Source organism: Gobius niger (assembly GCF_951799975.1).
Source record: "Gobius niger genome assembly, chromosome: 8".
NCBI lineage: Eukaryota > Metazoa > Chordata > Actinopteri > Gobiiformes > Gobiidae > Gobius > Gobius niger.
This window is the reverse complement of record NC_136859.1, coordinates 19,770,340-19,791,036: the sequence shown is the minus strand read 5'-3', so window position 1 is coordinate 19,791,036 and position 20,697 is coordinate 19,770,340. Positions and strand designations below refer to the sequence as shown.

The 20,697-nt window shown below is 40.9% G+C and overlaps 2 protein-coding genes across 2 annotated transcripts in view; both read left to right on the top strand.

Moving 5' to 3' along the window:
• Window positions 1-1,109: 1,109 nt before the first annotated feature.
• Window positions 1,110-7,324, top strand: LOC306966456 (double-strand-break repair protein rad21 homolog A-like). Its single transcript, XM_079561223.1, has 14 exons — window positions 1,110-1,263; window positions 2,715-2,898; window positions 3,006-3,135; window positions 3,207-3,306; window positions 3,380-3,486; window positions 3,555-3,752; window positions 3,831-3,956; window positions 4,043-4,168; window positions 4,264-4,487; window positions 5,209-5,362; window positions 5,435-5,577; window positions 6,016-6,189; window positions 6,275-6,358; window positions 6,446-7,324. Exons 2-14 carry the CDS (start codon window positions 2,755-2,757, stop codon window positions 6,635-6,637), a joined length of 1,902 nt encoding a protein of 633 aa, XP_079417349.1. The 5' UTR covers window positions 1,110-1,263; window positions 2,715-2,754; the 3' UTR covers window positions 6,638-7,324.
• A 342-nt stretch (window positions 7,325-7,666) lies between these two features.
• Window positions 7,667-20,697, top strand: part of LOC306967226 (eukaryotic translation initiation factor 3 subunit H) — a 63,391-nt gene continuing 50,360 nt past the window's right edge. The window contains exons 1-2 of the mRNA XM_079562156.1: window positions 7,667-7,824; window positions 12,418-12,574. Coding sequence (XP_079418282.1) covers window positions 7,723-7,824; window positions 12,418-12,574 — 259 coding nt within the window. The 5' untranslated portion in view covers window positions 7,667-7,722. The remainder of the gene's footprint in view (window positions 7,825-12,417; window positions 12,575-20,697) is intronic.

Here is a 20,697-nt window from a genome sequence, read left to right as displayed (position 1 = left end):
TCCTTCAACAATGAGTATTTTGACATCCCCTAGAGCGATGCTAATAACAAGACCCACATTTGTAAACATTATACGCTTATATCTATTTTGGGTGTATTGCTGTCATGTCCCTTCTATATGCACTGACAGAGGTCCCTGCCATTGACAGGTCATAAATATGCTCAGCTAGCAGCCATATTTCCGCAACAGATGCTCAGGCCTATGAGGATGCTCTGCTTCAGTGAATACCAATTTTCCAATTTGACATTAGAAGAGCTGGTGCATTTCTCCTAATCACTGATCAGATAAACACTTGAATTTTAGGCATCTTAATCGCAATAGGCCATTCAAGGCAAGGCAAGTTTATTTGTAGAGCACAATTCATATACAAGCAATTCAAAGTGCTTCACAGTTGCATAAAATTACAAGAAAACACATAAAAACAGATAAAAAACACAACAAAACAATAGTCTGAAAGCCAAGGTTTTTTGGGGTAAAAATTGGGGTCACTGGGAGAAAGGATTTGGGGCCCACTGGCCTTACACGCCAACCCTGTTCTCACCCTTTTCACAGCATAGCATTTGGCTTTAGTACTTTTTTGGCAGTGTAAATATGCATAAAGGACTGTCATCGTTTGTGTAGCTTTGGGTGCTAAAATTAGTAATACAAATCCTCTAATCCAGCAGTTACCAGTCTGGAGCGTTGTGGGCCACTGAAAAAAGAAAAAAAAAATCACCATATTAAAAAGAATTTGTCATGCTATTTTACATATAAGTTAGCTAAATAACAAAAGATTTTAAGTCGTAACAGTAAACAAAAAACAAACAAAACAAACAAAACAACGGGCCAATGGCACAGACTGGTAGCCTGTGGGCAGCTTACCACCACCAGCATAGCATTATTCATTCAAATGCTATGTAAAGCGTCTGTAGGTGTCCAGAGAAGTGCTGTATAAAACAAACGCATTATTTTTATTTTTATTTTATTGTATTTTTATTTTTATTGTTAGAAGCTGTGGGTGGTCGATGCTTAAAACAGTTTTTATATCTATGGTTTTGTGCCACAACGCCCCCTATCGCCTAAAGCCGATCGCTGCTGGTCGTTATTGAGACTCCTCCTCCGCCATTTTTGACTGTAAACATCCTGCACATTTTAAAAGGACAGCGCTGAGCGGGAGGAAGGCGGCTGGCGCCATCTTGGCTGTTTTAATGAGTACAACAGGGGGGAAACTGCTTGGTGAAATAACATAATCTTCGGGATTTCACTCAAGCGGGGGTGCCACGGGTGAGTAACGTTTTATTGCAATAATTCGTGCGTAGTTTGGAGCAGTTTATAGCGCTTAAAATATCTATATGCTCGTCTTTATTCTTCGCGGCCTTCTCTGAATGATGAGCCTTTAGCCACTAGCAACTCAGTTGTGCTGCTAGAAAAAGTACGAGGGACTCCGAATGGGTCGGTATTTGCATATTGACTTGTACTAACGCTAGAAGGAAATATGTTGTCTAACAATACGGACTGTTTAGCTCAAAGTAATGCATTGTATTTAATTATTCAGCCGTTGAAGTTATCTTGTTTTGCTTGCGGCTAATTTCCCATCTAATGGCGCCGAGTATTTAGCTTGGTGATGGATCTTTATTTTGGCGCTTTTCTTGTTACACTAAGGATCATAAAGATATGGTTGTTGCTATACGTGAACAACAGCATACACGACTAAGCCTAGCAAAATCAAAGTTTGGCTGCAACCTGCAAAGAGACAACATGCTTATAAGTGACAACTACTACTAGCTACAACATGTTAACTGTTTGTCAATGGGCAATGAGAGAGGAGGACCCTGACTGAGGTGGGCGCCTGGTTTGAGTTGCTAATCTGAATGTTTTGTCTAAGGTTAGTTTCTTCAAATACTGTTCCGTGATATTTATGATGGGTCTTGAATTATTTATTGTGCGATTGTGAAAACGTCGAGCAAGTCCTGGGCAGAAGAGTATGTGTCGTGTAATGATCATTGAAGATAAAAATCTTTTCATTTACAGCGCGTTTATTACAAGGATAGGGCATTTTAACTGTAAATAAAATATGACAGAATTGATTGCTAGTTTTCATCTTTAGTCCTTGGCCAGATGTACAGACGGAACCTTGGAAAATATATCAATGATTTTAAACAGATTGCAATAGTACATACATTTAACTCTAACATAATTAATGTTAAAATTCGTAGCAGCAGAACAATGGCAACAAGTGTTAAGAGCACAACTGAGCCCTAGTGTGAGGCACATGCTTCAGCAAGCACAAGCACAACTGTTCAGATGACTACAAACATTAGAGACGCAGTTAATAACATACAAATAATTACGGGAGTTGCCATACAAGGCTTATTAAACGATGAACATGATACAAATTGCACGCAAAAAAAAAAACGCATGCAATGTTTGGCACAAGATGGCACCGGCAGACGTTTGCACTATTGCGAAGAAGCTAACGTTTTAACTGGACCTAAAACATCTGGCAGAAGAAAGATGCTGACATATCATGTGTTTTAGTAACTCTCAGGTTGTATGGCGACAATGTGGGGTGTTTTTCATGTATCTTTTTACCACATAGTTATACTCAATAATGTGTACTGTTTATCAGTTGGCAAAACCACTGCACGCTTGAATATAAAATCAGTCTCAGTTCATTGGAAGGCAATGATGTTTTTGTCTGGCTCTTGAATGAAGTAAGAAGTTTTGTTTTTCAGGCAAACTTGCCCCACCGCGAGTGAGTGATTCAGGACAACAATGTTTTACGCCCACTTTGTCCTCAGCAAGCGTGGGCCGCTGGCCAAGATCTGGCTAGCGGCCCATTGGGACAAGAAGCTGACCAAGGCTCATGTATTTGAATGCAACCTTGAAAGCAGTGTGGAGAGCATCATTTCACCCAAGGTAAAAGAGTCATGTTTTGACTGACTTTATTTCATAAAGATACCATCAAATATTGTTTTTCCTGTACTTGTTGCATTACATTTGTTTCAAAACGTGTTGTTCCTTAGGTGAAAATGGCTCTACGTACATCGGGTCACTTACTCCTTGGAGTGGTGAGAATCTACCACAGGAAGGCCAAATACCTGCTGGCTGATTGTAATGAAGCCTTTATCAAGATCAAAATGGCTTTCAGGCCAGGTAATGACATGTTTGATTTGACTTTAATACAAAAAGCTGGCATTTTGTTAATAAATCTTTTCAATATGCAGGTGTGGTGGATCTGCCTGAGGAAAACAGAGAGGCTGCCTACAATGCCATCACTTTACCTGAAGAGTTTCACGACTTTGACCAGCCACTTCCAGACCTTGAGTAAGTATTGCTTTTAAAAGGGATTTTGTCTCTACAAAAGGCTACAATTACTGACTGTACAATTGTCCAACAGTGATATTGACGTGGCCCAGCAGTTCACTTTGAACCAGAGCAGAGTGGAAGAGATCACTATGAGGGAAGATGTCGGCAACCTCAGTCTCTTACAAGACAATGACTTTGGTATGACAGACCCTTTCAACATGGGCTGTACGATGAAAATATTTATTAATGTGAATTCTACTTTTTAGCTGACTTTGGTATGGACGACCGGGAGATGATGCGTGACGCCAGCACATTCGAAGAGGACATCATGCATGGTGCCACAGCCTCGAACCTGCTTTTAGAAGCGGAGCCTGGGCCAGCAACTCTCCCTGATAAATCCAACCACATGGAGTATGATGACTTTGGTGATGCCTCTCTGGGTAACAGTGATGGTGGAATGCTCGGTATGTTGACCCTTCCTTTGTGTGTTTTAGTGCAGTGGTGACCTGTGTAGGAACTCACATTGCCTTTGTCATTTTTAGTTGATAAACTGTTGAGCTCTGAAGATGGTGGTGGCATCTTTGATGACCCTCCTGCAATCACGGACAGTGTCATGATGCCGCCAGACCACGGAGATGACGAGGATGACTTTGACGCTCTCCAATCACGTAAGTTTAACTTGAGTAAATGGAAGTAAAAGCAAACCCATTTCTATACTGGAGTGTTGGTCATTTAATTTGATTTTCTCTTGTAGCGGGTCCAGACAGTCCAGACTCCGGTCCAGCTGAACCACTTCCAGCTATGGCTGATCAGACTGAACAAACTACTCTAGTTCACAATGAGGAAGAAGCATTTGCATTGGAGCCTATTGACATCACAGGTAAACCTTCTCACTTGCACAATTATAGATAAACAATATATTACATGAAATTGTTACAGAGTCTAAACTGTACTTTGCCTCATATCACATTTCAGTGAAAGAAACCAAGGCCAAGCGCAAGAGGAAGCTGATTGTGGACAGTGTGAAGGAGTTGGACAGTAAAACCATCAGGGCTCAGTTATCGGACTACTCAGACATCGTCACCACTCTGGATCTGGCTCCTCCCACTAAGAAACTTATGATGTGGAAAGAAACTGGAGGAGTGGAGAAACTCTTCTCTCTCCCAGCTCAGCCTCTCTGGAACGGCAGGCTGCTTAAGGTGAGATGTCTCTTTATCCCTCTATCACATCCATTTTTGGATTTTTGCATGACTCCTACATTTTTTTATGCCAATTGAGTGAAATTTTCCCAGGGAGTGTATTTTTGTGTGGTCTAAAATAATGTTGTGTCATGTGGATTTCTATCACATTGTAAACACTCATAAAAACAATAAGCGTTAAGGGTGCTTCGACACAAAAATGTACATAAAATAATGGATTGATATTTTTTTTTACATTTTTTATTTTTATTTTGAAGGTCTGACTCCTCTTTCCATACATATACAAATATTACATATACAATTATTATTATATATTTTATTTATATATGAAAAGAGGACCTTCAAAATAAACAGTAAGTTTGGAAAAATATCAATCCTTCATTGAGTTATAGCTCTCTAAAGTTTCAAGCACATTTTTGTGTTGAAGGGCCCACAACATAACTTTTTTAACTGTGTGATTGAGGGTTAATACATGTAACTGAAGTTGCCAAGGACTTCTGATTTAGTTGATCACTCAATACTTTGGCATTGCCTTAAATATTGTGCTTTTCATGAGCAAATGGTTTGATACATTCCTGCGCAAAAGGTTTTCTACACCTGTATACTTGCACATAATGCAAACCAGTATGTCAATATGTTGTACATCTCTGCATTTATTTACATTTTGTGCCAGTTGCAGAATAATTCATATTGGGTAACATTTCTTATATTGCTCCATCAGATGTTCACACGCTGCCTGACACCTCTGGTGCCAGATGAGATGAGGAAGAGGAGGAAGGGGGGTGAAGCAGACAGTCTTGATGAATTCCTTAAAGAGCTGGAGAACCCTGAGGTGCCTCGGGAAGAGGTTATGGGTCAGCACAGAGATGTCATTGGTAAGACAATTACATATTACAAAGGCAGAACCTCATTCAAAGCATTTTCATTGTATACATTTTCTTCCATAGACCAAACTATCATGGAAGAGCCTAGCATGCTCGCACACTCGGTAATGGAGGGCAGCAGGACGACCCTGGACGAGACCGCTATGCCTCCCCCATCAACCCCTCGGGGAGTTAAACGCAAGTCCCTCGACAAAGATGCACTGCCTGTAAGCTCACTACAGTCAGAAAACTTGATCCATCCCAGCAATTAATACTCAGTCCTCTATTAGCTTTGGTTAAGTGCAGTGGTTCTCAACCTGGGGTCCGGATCCAGATCATTTAGATAAAATATACATATTTTCATTAGCATATTATCTAATGTTTTATTGTAGCATGTGTTTGCTATTTTCCCAGCGTGCCATTATTTGTCCGTAGTTTCATGAATTTTATTTTAGCCATTTTGTTTTTGTCTTTGGTTTTTAAGAATTATGTAGGCTAGTGTTCCTTTTTCGTGACCCCCTGGCGTGACCTTACCTGTTATAATGGGGGTCGCGGCTTCAAAAGGTTGAGAACCACTGGTTTAGTGAGATGTCTAAAGACCATTAATGCCATGTTTAAAGTGAATGTTTGTTTTAATATATTAACTGTTCTGTTTCACTTTTTAGCTGGGCTCCTTGGACCAGCAACAGGCTGATCGCTCCATGTTGTCCCAAAGGTTAGACATGCCTCAGGTGGATCTGCCCCCAGAGGAGAGCAGCGTTAACCTCACTCAGCTCGTACCTGAGCTCGACCTGCTTGGTGACAGGAAAGACAAAAAAGATGACAGTGACGAAGAGGAGGTTGGCGTGCTTTTATTAGCCCTAAAATAATACTGAAATGATCTGGATGGGATGAATTGACTGAGCACTTATTTCTTTATTTTAGGAAGAGGAAGGTCAGGCCGGAGACCAGGACCAGGAGGAGAAAAGGTGGAACAAGAGGACACAGCAGATGCTCCACGGTCTGCAGGTGCTGAATTGCTTTAATAAAATCTTTCATCTGAGGCGGGCATAACTGGATCTATTCATATTTCAACCATGTGTTCCTGTTTTCTAGCGTGTCATGGCAAAGACTGGGGCAGAGTCCGTCGGTCTGCTTGACTTGTGCCGAAACAACAACAAAAAGCAAGCGGCTGCAAAGTTTTACAGTTTTCTGGTTCTCAAGAAGCAACAAGCCATCGAGGTGACCCAGTCTCAGCCCTACAGTGACATCATCGCCACCGCTGGACCAAGATTTCACATTGTTTAGACATTGGAAGAACACTTGCAAGAGTACTCAACTTTTTGCCTTTTTATATTGTTTTTGCAGCAGTCAATTTTGGAAGGGGAGGGGTATGGATAAAGGAACTCGGTTGGAAACTTTTTATAAAGCATTTTACTGTAACTACAGGTGGAATCATGCAGTATTCATGTGGTTAAAAAGGACGAATGTTTAACAATTGTATTTATAAACCTACTTATCCAGTCACCAAGTTTGGCTCCAATTTGTTTTGGGAAAAGAAAATCAGCTGTCTACTCTTCCAAACATTTGATCATTGTCCCTCTTTATTCAATTGTTTTTAAATATGGCCTTTATATTTCCATGTTGAACTTTGTATTGACACTGTACATGCGATGAAAAGGTACTGGTACATCTAAAGTGTAACCCCTATTACCTACCACTTGTTGCAATTGTTATTTTATGACAAGCAAAAGCAATTCTTAGTGCATCTTTTCTGGCATCAAATATCACATTAAGATGTAAAATTCAAGCAGACTATTCAAGGTTTATGTTTTTTTGTACCTCTTGTGTTTATGCTTGTTCATCTTTTTTTGCATTACGTAACTAGGTAATGTACTTGTTACAATAAGTTGAGTATACCACCCCTTTTAGCCTTTGGGTAACTACTAGTTGTGATACCTCTGTAAACATTTTAAATAAAGTGTTTTAAAAGTAGTTGAAAGATGTATTTCATTTCTTATAGTTTGTAATATTTAGGTCACGTGGTCTGTAGAATGACGCTACAAATTGAGGGATCTTTTACAAAAAACTAAACCGTTTGTTGTTGCATCTAATCCCACAGGCTTTGTCATGACTACACCATGACTACTTATGGAAGACGAAGGGGTTAATATACATACAGACATAATAATGTATGTCCTGACCTCTCCAAGTGCACAGTAGTCAAGCGTAATGAAAATACGCGTGGTGGTGTAAAATCATTATGACACCGAAGGCGGAACCTTTCGTAAACTTCCTTTGTTTCCACCCGGGAGGAAGAACAGATATGTCCTTGTGCGCAGCTGAAGCGTTCCGGCCTTTTTTCCGCGTGTAGCGACTGTAGCGACTCACAAATGGCTTCACGTAAAGAGACCGGTTCATCATCTACCGCCGGAATGTCCTCTACAAGTGGCACCCTGGACTCTCCCGTTAAACAGATCCAGATCGAAGGACTGGTCAGTATGAAAAGCTAAGCTAAAAGGGCTACGGCGAATGTTTGGTCGTGGATTTCAGCGGAAAATACCTTAGCTTCGGGTGATGCATATGCTAGCAACATGATCATGGCGGAATCAGATAGAGTAGTTCATAGTAGATTTAAGAGGTTTAACCCTATTTTAACAAACGGCATAGTGGTACAAGATAATGTATATTTTAATGTGTATATCTTTTTCTAAGATTATTAATCATTTTAGTGTATGCCACCTATGATAATAGTTAGGTCCACAGAGATCAATAATACAACTGGTTGTGGGCTGTGGTTACGTGACAAAAGAGATTTAGCGGATTTTAATTTTCATTTACTTTAACATTATCTTTTACTTAAATGTGGATTTTCTGTAGGTGGTTGCATTTTAAACGGTTTAAATTCCAGTAAAAAGTCGAGAGATTTACTGATTTGTCCATTCAGTTCTTTTTCCAGTTCCCAAAACAACTCATAAAGTTACAAGAGTTTTGTACTGAAGACAAAGTTTAAAGTTTACTCTTTGAATAGGGCTGTCTCACTGCACACATGGCTTGTCCACAAACATGAAATGTAAACATTATCTGACTGTAACACAAGCGGGTTATTTTGATCATAGCTAATGATCAGAGCTTTGTTTATAGTGTATTCCAAACACACACTTTCCATATTTTATTTTTAATTGTTGAAGCATTCCTTTATTTGTTTGTAATCTGTACGGTGTACTGTTGTGTAGTACCTCTGTACAAACAGCAGAGGACAAACTTGTTTCACTACCCTGGTGCTTTGATGTTCTCACATCCCCCTCGCTGCTCTGGCCCTGAGCTTCTCATTCACTGTATTGTATGTAGAGAATCAGTGTGCTGCAGCAGTGGTTGCCTGCTCTTAAGAGTTTTGCCTCATAGACCCTGAAGTTGATATACCTGTTTTTTTTGTAATCTGTTACACTAGTTTGGAATCCCCCCCTCCCCCCACTACCACCATCTCTTCTATTTCACCGTGGGACTGTGTGCACATGCAGATCCTACAAAATGTGTAAACTTTAAGAGTAAACATGGCAGCAGCTCTTTCCTCTGTATTGCGTCATGACCAGTCTGTTATTGGTGTAGCGGAAAGCTTGCCCATGGAAGGCATTACCTCAGCTGTGAAGGAGGAAAGGATTTTTTCTGTACTTTGAACACGTTTCAGCAGTGATGTAGCTAAAGCCGAGTGCTGCTGTGAGTCCTGGGTTGCATTAACCACCTGAAGAGATCGCACACATGCCTGCTTAGGAAAATGGAAACCAAAGCAAATGTGTCCATGTTACAAATGTGGCAAGTTTACATCTAGTATTTATTCTACCAGGCAGGCTTAATGTACCATGGGTTTGCATTTCCCCTGTGGTGTATTGTCTACAGCAGTATTTTAATCACAGTGTATGATTACACCGTAGGCTGTTTCTCTTATACGCTTAGTGCATCTTTTTAACCTACCAATTTCAGGTCATCTCTAGTACCATTTGGCAAATATGAAAATGAAAACCAAAATGCAGCTGACTGTGTTATGAAAGGTGTTATATAAAAAAAAAAGAAAATCCACTTTGTTTTCCCACATTAAAATAAAACCTGCCACTGTTTGTTTATGCGTGTCATAGTTGTATTTGAATTTGCAAAGGATAAGACGAGCAAGCAAAATGTGACGTGTTTGAAATTGTTTGCCCAGCCTTTCACAGTTCTTTACTGGAGCATGCACAGATTGAAAGACTTGATCAATTGTATTAGATCCACAGTTTGTCTCCTTATCAGACAGCAAGCAAAATTCCTCGCCTCAGCCTTTACTTGACTTTCTCATAAGTTGGACCCCCATTGCGGCACAAATATGAGCCCCGCCGTTGCGTGTGTGAGTAAGAAGATTTATGATGAGAATTAAAGATAGCCAACGGGGGATTTGAACTGCAATTGATTTTGCACAATTCAATTTTAAGCTTGTTGATTTATAATATGCTGTTCACATATCCATCTGGGCCATCTCCACATGAGGCGAGCTCTGTGGGTAGCTGTTGGTAGGACGGATCAATAAAACAGTGGAAGGTTCTGCACCTATGAGACTTGGTACTCTACTGTGTACTTTTTCCCCAAACTTGCCGTGTTCCTGGCTTTGCTTACAATACCTGATGACATTTACTCAGCATGAAGAAAAGCAGCATGACAAATCCATCAAAAACCTCTGTCTACTGTACAAACACTGGCTCTGGTCTGCTGTCTCTTCTAAAGCTCCAGTCCGGCTTTATTTCTTTGACCTTCTTAAAGGTGTTTTTTAGCCATTCATCCATCTTTTCACACTCTTTTTTTTTTTCCTTTTCCAGACTGATGCTATTTAAGGGCAAGATGAACAGATTGCCAAAAGGTAGATAGATGTTGTAGGCTTTGTGTATTGTGCAATCTACTTCCACTGATGGAGACTAGAAAAAGCTATTTGTTGGCAACAGAACGAGCCAAGTCTCAAAAGGGGGCAGGAGGCTTTGTAAAGGCAGCCAGAGCCGTCCATCCTCTGAGCGTCTTTTACTTGTTAGCTTTCCTCTCTGTCATTGGTGCCAATGCTGTTGCATTTTTTTTCTCCATCGTTTACTTGCCTCTCTCAGCTTTGTGGTTGTCACTGGCATTTTTCACTCCACCTTCTTCATCAGTGTCTCCTTCCTCCTGTTTTTTTTTTTTCTTCTTCTTTTTTTTTTTCTTTTCTTTTTCTTACACCTTTCATCCCTGGACCCATTGTGCACACCCTCAACCTCTCAGTCAGAGTGGCGCAGGCAGGCCAAGAATGAGATTTGTTTTTCTCCCAAAGTGCCGTCTCATTCTCCTCCAACCTTCTAGCCTTTTACTTGTTGTGTGACAGGTCTTGCAGTCTATTGAAATAAATATCCCAGGACAGGTGCAGTGCCCGTGTCCATGCGAGTGTTGTGCGCATGTGTGTGTGTGTGTTTGTGTGCATGTGTGGATGTGCACAGAGAACTAAGGCAGAATAGAGGAGCTCACACACAATGCGCACGGTGTGAACACGACTTGAAGACTGCCAGCCTGCGTCTCCGCGCTGTATGTGTGTATTATTAATGCCTGTGGCTATGACCTGCCCACACTGTTATCAGCGTGATTTATGCTCTCCCCCTACACGCAGCTCTACATCCTGTTCGTTTAGACACTTTGCCTTTCCTTCTCTAGTTAGTTTTGGCGCTGCTCATTCAATTTTCTGCCGGATTTCTCTCTTGACGCCTGCCAAGTATCAGATCTTTGGTTGTGGGAGCTGGGAAGAGTATGTTTTGGCTAACATGTTTTTTGTGGTGTTGGTGACACAGTAAAAAAATGTAATCTGGTGGACTCTGGCTTGGTTTGTTTTAGATGCACACCAAAACTCTGATCTTGGGTATTTTTTAAGAAAAAGGGGGCACATAATTTCATGAAAAGCACTTCTGTTCAACTCTTGAAGGTGTATCGATCATTCTTTGGGGTTGCATTGCAGCATTGCATAGGGAACATTTAATTGGTTCAAAGTAACACCATCTGTGAAGAAGCTACAAATAGGTAATGATCGTAAACACACCTCAAAATCCACACTGGACGACCTCAAGAGGTACAGTCTGAAGGTTTTGCCATGGCCCTCAGTCTCCTGACCTTAACATCATTGAAGCTCTGTCGATAGACCTCCAAAGAGCGGTGTGTACAAGACTGCCCAGAAACTTTGTCAGGATGAAAGTGCAGAAATACCTCAAACTAGAATCGGGAGACTCTTGGCTGCCAACAAAAGCATTTAAAGCTGGGATACTTGACATATCTGGGGGTTACGAGGTATTAACTCTGCAGGGTGCCCAAGCTAGTGCACCCCCCCCCCCCCCCCCCCCTTTGTTATTTTGAAAATGTAAAAAGATGAAAATAAAACCAGAAATTGAATCGTCACAGGAATGTCTCTTTTGTAACTTCATGCCTCTTGGGAGATCATTTCATCTTCCTCTTGCTTCTTTGTTCACATTAATAGAAACTTTGATCCGGAGTGCCTAAACATTCACACCCCACTGTGTGTATCCTCCAGAAGAGAAAAATGCAGAGGCTTGTGTACAAATAAGCAGCTCTCCCCAAATGAGCTGCCTGGTAGCTGCCTAAACATGCATGTTTGTTAAAGACTTAGAAGTGGCAGTTTCGGCTTTGGGTAGAAGCCCAAATTAAAGCAATGCACAAGTTGCATATGCTTTTTTAACAAAGGAAATGAAGCCACAAATCTGTTAGTAAAAGGTCTTGGAGGTAAACCCGAGCCTTTTTGGAATCTAATGCAAAAAGTTATGAGCACATATCATCCTGGTGCATCTGGATGCCTCAATACCAGCAAGCATAAATCCTAAGATGAGGGTAGGGCAAAACAATAACACGAAATACTGTAGCTGCAGAATGCACAGACTGTAGGCAGGATAAATAAATTAGCCCGGGTTGAGAAAATGAAATCACTTTCCCCCGACCAGTTATTGAAAGGAGTGTGAAGCCTTTTCTCCTTCGCCTCAATATCGTTGCAGCCGCTCAATATCAAAAGTCCAATTGCTTTTTTTTTTTTTTTTTGCCTTTCACAGGTGGTGCTGAAGATTATCAAGCATTACCAGGAAGAGGGCCAGGGCAGTGAAGTGGTCCAGGGAGTCCTGCTGGGGCTGGTGGTGGACGATCGCCTTGAGATCACCAACTGTTTCCCGTTTCCCCAGCACACAGAGGATGACGCAGACTTTGATGAAGGTATGAGCAAAGTACTGTAATGCACTCGGTTTGTAAAGATCGATGCACCCCTACTGCTCCTCACATTTTGAGACTTGCAACACACTTTGGAAAATGATGTAGTTTGAGATATATAGAGAAGAGTATTGATCAACGATTTGGATTTTTGGAAGCCTTGATCTCTGTTGCATCCCATATCTGTAAGTTCAAGCATTTATACTGCTCCGAGGAAAATAGATCAAACTTATTCAAAGCTCTATTTTCTGTGAATGGTCAATTTGACTACAGCTTGTGTTATGTATTCGTACAAAATCGACTCATGGAGGTTCTTTCCCACACAGTTCTGTGGCGAATGGGAAAGACTCAAGAACTATTTTACATGCCTCAAAGCTCATATCTAATTTTAAAACAAAACAAAAAAACTGAAAGTGAAAGACTCCTACACAAAGAATGTTGTATAGATATTATACATGTGTTTCCAATGACAACACGCATAGTACCGGCCACCATTTTGTATACCTAAGTAGAATTATGCAGTCCTACAACATGTAATAGTATCTCTTCTCAGGATATAAAACTGATTGTATGATTTTAGGTACTCGTAATCATTGCTCAAGAAGATAACAGTCAAAACATGGCTCCATAGAGACGCACGTTTATGTGAAGGAAACCAGACGTAGCAACGCTGTCCGTCAAGCTACAGCAGGATTTACTGAAGATCTGCTTCACTCCTCAGACTAAATTAACCCATTAAGTTGAAAGCAGAAAACCTTTCTCTTTTCTCTTTTTACACTTTGTCACGTCAACAGAGTCTGAGTCAGTCATTCTTTAAGCTACTCAATACGTTAGCATTAGCACACTGTCATCAATCAACTGTCAATGGCTTCAACGCGATGAACACTGAGGAAATACTACAGTAACAGCTCAGCTCTGAGCTCTGTCACATGTTCTATCCAAGGCTAGATGTTTGTGGTTCAGGGCTTTCTCTTGGAGAGGTCAGAGCTCAGCTGTTGAAGCTAAATGCTAACCGGTAGCATGCTAACATCTTGAGCAGCTTAAACACTGACTGTTTTTACTCCTATCTTATTGACCCAAAATATTTACATAAATATGCCACTGGCAATCATTTGTCTTTCATTATCATCATCAGTAGAGAGATGCTTACATGTTGTTCTGCATAATTCCACTGCGGCATTCAAAATGGCATAACAACAAAAGTCACGTGACTGAAAGGCATTTATTAGTTGTTGTCTAAAAGAAGTGTCCTTGCCGACTGTTGAGAACGGTGGTGACTTTTAACTAAGCTAACAAGCTGCTGCTGGGTGTCCTCCCGTCAGTGCCAGGGGTGACGGCAGAGGGCACGTGGCGGGGGCGGAGATTGAACAGTACTGCTCTTGGGTAGGGTTACAGGTGGGCAGTGGGAACGTGCTCAGGATTTGATTCCGCTTTTCGCCATAAATGCATGCATGGCCCTCTCTCCTGCCTGCCTCCTTGTCGGCTTCCTTATCAAAAGGGGTGCCATGTCCCCTGACCCCAGCCCTCCCCTGTCAAGCCCTGTTGCTACTAGCATCTTATTAGCGCTACAAAATCTCCCCCACAATCCCAAAACTGGAAGGAATGGGGGAGGCAGGTGAGCAGCAGATGTGGCAAATAGATGGGAGAGAAAGCTATAGAAAAATCCTTGTCTTAACAAGTCCCGGCAGCTAACAAGCAAATGTCAGAAATTCTGCTCGATGCACAAGCACCAATGGTGGCTAAAGATTGTTAGTGTCGGCGAGAAGCATGTTGTATTGTGTGGGTGTGTGTGTGTCAGTGTCTGTGTCACGGCTTGTTGTGTTGTTGACTTGTGATGGGCTGCATTTCCCCCATCTGTCATTCCCTTAAGTTAACAAGGGCTTCAGTGAGCTGCGCCGTGCCCAACCAAACTCTTGGAAACTTTGGGGAGTTTGGAAAAATAGCCTTAAATCTAAGTTGCAATGTTGATTGAAGTCCCATGGTAGATGATGTGTGCACGGTAGTTGTTTTTTTTTTTCTTCTTTTTTTCTTTTAAGACAAACTACTACTCAAATCTCTTTTTTCCTCTGTTTCCTTTTCAAGTCCAAAAACGGGGAATAAATATACAGCATGCAGATGGTTGTTTGAATCATGAAGCACTACAAACTGTACAAGAGCCACCCAATGCTCCATCTGGGCTTGCACTAGCAATCTGCAGAAGGCCGATTATGTTGCATTGATGTTTTTACCCCAGGAAATCTTGCATTGCAAAATCAATTACACTGAGATGAAAGATTTTGACTAAGACATAAAAATTGATGTTTTGCCTGTACATTTTGGTTCAGAGTATTACTCATGTCTGCATTGTCTACCCACGCTTTCTGTAGCGCAGTCAAACCTTTTGCTGTGGGACATTCAAACACAGCTGAAGAAGGCGTTTGGGGAAAATAAATATTGCAGCAGTGTCAATGCAAATAGAATCTAATATTGTGTAGTACAAAATCAGGTATTGGAGCAAAAATGTCTTTAATGTTCGTTGTGTATTGCAACCTGTCCTGTGTTGTACTGTATGGTTCGGTGTTAAACGAACTGACCACCGTTTTTCCATACTGAGATATGTTCTTTCTTGAGCTTAGACGAGCTGATGTGTACCTGTCTGGTCTTTGTGGGGCGCTCAGTCACGCAAAAAGACTGAAGATGTTGTTAGCATCTCAGTATGGAAAAACGGTGGCCTGTTCCTTTAAATGTTTTGGTCCCCCTTGAAAACGACGTGCTGCATCTCAAAGTTTCCATTAATAAATTTGAAATCTAGATGACTTTACAGTGCTGTACAGATTATATTTGCTACTGATTGGATGCTTTATTGTGTAAAACATTTTACAATTTCTATTTTTTCTTCTGTGCATAGCAGCTTGAATGCTAAAACTAAAATAATTGATATTCTCTTAAGCCAGCCATGATCGACACCTGCTAAACATGTCCTGAAATAAAAGCTCTTCTTTTTGTTTAAAAACTCTTAACTGTGGTAATTATACAGTTGGAGTAGTCATGGATGGTGGCACTGTTGGTGATGTGGTGTTGACTCTTCTCTCCGGGTCATGTTTTCGCCAGGCTTGTGCTCTAAAGCCTATTGTCTTTGGTGGAATTGGAAGGCTTGAAGTGGCTGTAGCAGTGGGGGATCTTGGCAGGAGAGAGATTGGGAAGATGCTCGGTGAGTCAGTTATTAGGAACAGAGAAAAGTTAGCTTGGTTTGCTCTCATAGCTGAATCATTTTCAGTAAAGGTCTTGCTGAATATGACTTTCAATTAAAATCTCTGTCTGATTTTGTAGCTGTGTTATCACCCTCAACTCTGTGTTCTCAGGGTCACTCGGCCAGGATGTTTTGCAACTGCTAGTTTTTTTTCCAAATGTTTGATTGCTGGCTCACACTGTATTTCTTTGTATACATCTATCAAATAACTGCATCTCACAAAGTAAAAAACAGAAAAATGCTTGACCTGGTGTCTTTCTCATGAAGGTTGGGTGAAATTATTGCAGTAATTGGTATTAATCCGTTTCTGTTGAATATTAAAGCCTCATGATTTAGATGTATCTACTCATTTTTCTGAAGAGTGTGCAGACTGAGTATCTTGGCAGAATCTTGAAAGCCTTGGCAGTAGAACTAAGAAATGTCGTATGTGACCCAACCCACCCCGCTCTCCCCCAACTGTTTAAAAACACAAAACTAAAAAACGTCATTAATAATTTCCTGCCTTTCGAGCATAAAAGTTGCTGTCTTCCTGGGAGAAAGGAGCAGACAAAGGACTTCAAGGCCATCAGACAATTTAAATCAAAGCCTGCCCTGTATTCAAACAAGGCTCATTCAATCGAACAATGCACCGGCGTGTCTCAACTCTGTGAAACCACCTTCATTTTTAGCCGTTTGCTTCCCTTTGAGTGCTATGCTCAATCTGATCAACAGGTGACAGTGTGGAGCCGCTCTTGTACTCGGACAAGTCTGTGGCTGCAAATGTGAGCAGGATGAGTCAGAAAAAAAAGCAAGTAATTGAGCGTGCACAGCAAAATCTGCCTCAAATAAGGAAAAAAATAGAAACCTTGGTCGATCCCCAGGCCATATCTTTCTTGTCCTTCACACCATGTCCTTAAATCGAAATGTATGGGGAGGTTAACCTATAGAGCCGTGCGCATTTATTATCTAACCGTTTTGCGCCCTTTCTAGAGGATGGAAAGTAGCATGTTAATAAAGTGCTATGGCTCCATTGTGCGATAGTGATGATATAATGGAGAGCCATCCTGATGTGGAGGGATTACTGCACGCTAGTGACAGATGAAACATATTCACTTCCCATCGTACCATACAGTCTTTTCTATAAATTGAAAAGATGGAGCAAAGAATCCACCATATTATTTATCTTAGGCTGTTTTTTTTCCTGTTTTTTTTATGAGAATGACACACCTTAAGGGCACAGGCATCTCATCGAATCCAAAACCTCATTTCATATGGAGGCTGACATATTATTCTTTGTTCTGTCCTTTTAAACTATACTTTGAACATTTCAGCGAAAAGATGATTGCAGTAAAAAGTGTTGAGTGACTTGATTTGAAGTGTAGTTTTACACTTATTGCCAGCAGAGGGTGTTCGGCTCCATTTGGAAGCACATTGAGAAATACCTCAATGTAGAACCCATAAAAAATGTCTAACATGAATTATATGAGCAAAACCGTGATACTTTTAAAACGCAGAGGAGCTTCATGCATATGGACAAGCTACACGTTTTGAGAACTTATAAAATGGTTAAAAGCCCTTCAAGATGTTGCAGATGACAGTTCAGCATTTGAAAGAAGATTAAAACAGACCTTACATCAAGCTGACTGCACATCATGTTCTCTTTGATATACTTAATGTATGCAAATGTGCTGCACAGTTGAGGTAGGCGGGATGCTAGGGATGCAACTATTCTCAATATTATATCGAATCGTTCAATATGCAAATAAGTTTGATTTGAATCGATGAGAGATTGTAGATGTGCCACAGCCCGCTAAATATTATTGGATGTTTCCTTGCATGACACACAGTTACCTCTGAGATCGCTGCCTGTGAGAAACTCCTTCCAGCAAGCACCCGCGCCCCTTGCGTGATCTGCCTGGACGGCGCAAAGAGCAACATGTATATTAGCCAGCTGTTGTTTGTAACACTAGCTGCTAGTGGGACACAGCCATGGCAAACAACAACAAAAGACCCACGTTTGAACGCACCTCCTTCACACAGATAAGCTGTGGCTGTACTTTGGGTGTGCTATAGATTATATTGACTAGGGGAAAATAATGGTGAGTAAAAATAAAATGATGTCCAATCACTTCCTCGCAAGTCCACCTGAAACAACCAACATGTTGGTCGTCGGCTGCTCATGTTGGTACTTAAAGTTACGCCGGTAAAAACCTAACATTTAAACAACAGACAGACATTTGAGTAGTTTAATATTTCAAATACTCTGAGGGACACTCAGAGGAGCACAATACAGACACAACCAAAGTTCTGTCTCCACTGCGCTACCTTTACAGTGGTTTCAGCAGCTCGGATAGTCTTCTCTGAAGGATAGCAAAGGTCAGAGGAAGGGTGATCTCTGATTGGACTCAATGGCTCAATGATGTTGTTGTCGTCTTGTCAAACTGGTCTAAAACTGGGACTTTTCCAGCGCTTATTAACTAAATCATCCTTTTATCACATAACAAAGAACAACGGTGCAGCCATAAAATTAGCATGTTGTGCCTCACTCAAATCCAGGCCATAAACATGAAGGAATAATTACATTTGTGAAATATTCCAAAAAGTTACACGGCCAAAATCATCTCCGATAAACACAATTGGAAACAGTAGATCACATTAAAAAGTAGGGCAGGGCGATATATCCTCAAATCTCTATCACAATATAGAAAAATAAATATCACGATAACGATATATTTGATGATATTGACAACGGACAAAATCCCAGCCTTACGCCTATTGAGAAGATTAGTGCAAAGGTGTTTCATTCTTTTATTATTCTTAGCGGCATACTAATTTTCTCACAAATATCATCAACTCAAGCAGTTTACATCCTCCATTTCACTTTACATTGTGTCCACAACGATATAAAAAAATTACAATGATTAAAAAAATTATATCACGACAACGATATATACGATACGATATGGCCCAACCCCATTAAAATGATTGTTCAGAGCACGTTATCTGGCAACCTCAGGAAGGAATAAGCTGTGTCACATATCAAAGTAATGTCAATGTCTATGTTATTAGTAGTGCCCCTTTGGGGAATGTGTTTAGCTTGCATGTGTTACTATAAAATACATAACTTGAGTATAGAATTTTGAGTATGGGCTATCTGCATGTAAGCTTCCTTGCTTTGGCCCACTAATTTTTGAGCTTCCATTACTGCGTAATGTTGTGAATTCTACATGAAAAGAATGTTCGAAGCTCAAATAAGCTAAACTAAAAGGCAAACTTAAATGCAGTATTTTTAATAGTCTAACGAGCTAAGCATTTAAATATTTTGCACAAGAACGCAGCAAATAGACTAATTCTGCTTGAGAAATTATTTGGAGAAAAAACGGGACTTGTATTCCTTACTCAGCACATTAAATGTATTGAATCGAATCGAAACCATGACCTTATCGACATAAGTATCAAATCATGAAAAAAGGTGAATTGTTGCATTCCTATTGGATGCTATAGCAGATGTTGCCATAGCTGAAGGAGAAAGTGCACGGCATCCTATACTCTTCCAGATTAACAGATGCTGTGAGCGATATAATTAAATCCACTTGTTAATAAATCAATATGATCATTGTTTTGTCTGTAGGGGGCGACCCATGCGCATTATGTTTGATGTAGCCCTCACTGTTTCAAGCTTGTTGCACATTCATATTATAGACTCCCTTTGGCTCACTCCAACTGTTACATAGTAATCCTTATGGTCAAGTTCTCATAGCAAGGCAATGTAGCTACATGTTAAACTAAATGGTCAATGGTCTCAATTTAATTTTGTATAGCACTTTTCCACCTACATTAGGCACTTAAAGCACATTGCAGCAAGGAACCACTCACTCATTCACACACTGCATTCATTCTGGCCTGTTGTGGTAGGGTGACCCGGAGCACCCAGAGGAAACCTACGCAGACACGGGGAGAACATGCAAACTCCACACACGTGCCGCCGTTTTGAAGCCATACTTGTTTAAGAATATTCCACAACCTTGAGGGAAGAATGTTATAAAAAACAATCAGATTCTTCTCACATGGAGGCTTCATATTGATGTGTTGATTGATTTTCTGCTTATTGTGAAGAGAAATTGCATTACAGCGGCCCAGCTCTCTCTGACACTTTTGGTTAGTGCATTTGATATTCCGGCAGTGTCACCTGAGCTCGGCAGCAGGAGGAGGTGTCCTGAAGGTAGAACAAAATTAGCCTACTCCTTCCCTGCCCCCACCTTCCGACATTCTCTTTCTTTTTCGTCTCTAACTCACTGCAGGTACAAGCCACCCACCTCCCTTCATTCTTGTCTTTCTTGTAGGCAGCCACTAATTCTGCTTCCTTCCTTGAGTGCATGTTCTCATCCCGTCTTTCATCCTTCCTTTCTGGTCCCTCTATCCTCAAATCCTCCCTCCGTCCTGGCCCTGACCATAGGAGGATTAATTAAGCAATATAGTGTATGAAAGAGACGGGATGTAAGAAGCAAACCAGTGTCTTGTCAGGATAATTGTGTCCCAGAAATAAAACATTAATTTTATGGAAATGGTGTTGAGGAAATGGTTTTCCCTTGCTCTGTGTGGGATGACTGTGAGGAATCACTGACAATGGATAGAGAATTGAAAATTGATCGTGATTTTATTCTGCCTGCATATGGGGATTACCCACTGTAGTGATGGCGGCCCTGCTGACAAATCTAATATAAGATGCACTTGAAATGGATCCTAAACATAACCACTTCCCCTGTGTCTGTGTAGTGTAGACGTTTGCGGTTTTGCATTGGGCTCTTCCTGCTGGCTGTCTTTGTCCTCCAAGCCAACTGGCCAGGACAGGGGGTAGTGTCTGCCAGCCTCCGCCTGGGTGTCGTATTGGCCCTGATAACCCAACAGTTGTCAAACTGTT

What these genes read in the sequence shown, in the direction of transcription:
- LOC306966456 (XM_079561223.1), top strand. Translation starts at nt 2,755, where the DNA reads ATGTTTTACGCCCACTTTGTCCTCAGCAAGCGTGGGCCGCTGGCCAAG. An exon ending in CTTACAAGACAATGACTTTG is followed by an intron (nt 3,487 to 3,554) that starts GTATGACAGACC and finishes TCTACTTTTTAG; the next exon opens with CTGACTTTGGTATGGACGAC. An exon ending in TCGACAAAGATGCACTGCCT is followed by an intron (nt 5,578 to 6,015) that starts GTAAGCTCACTA and finishes TTCACTTTTTAG; the next exon opens with CTGGGCTCCTTGGACCAGCA.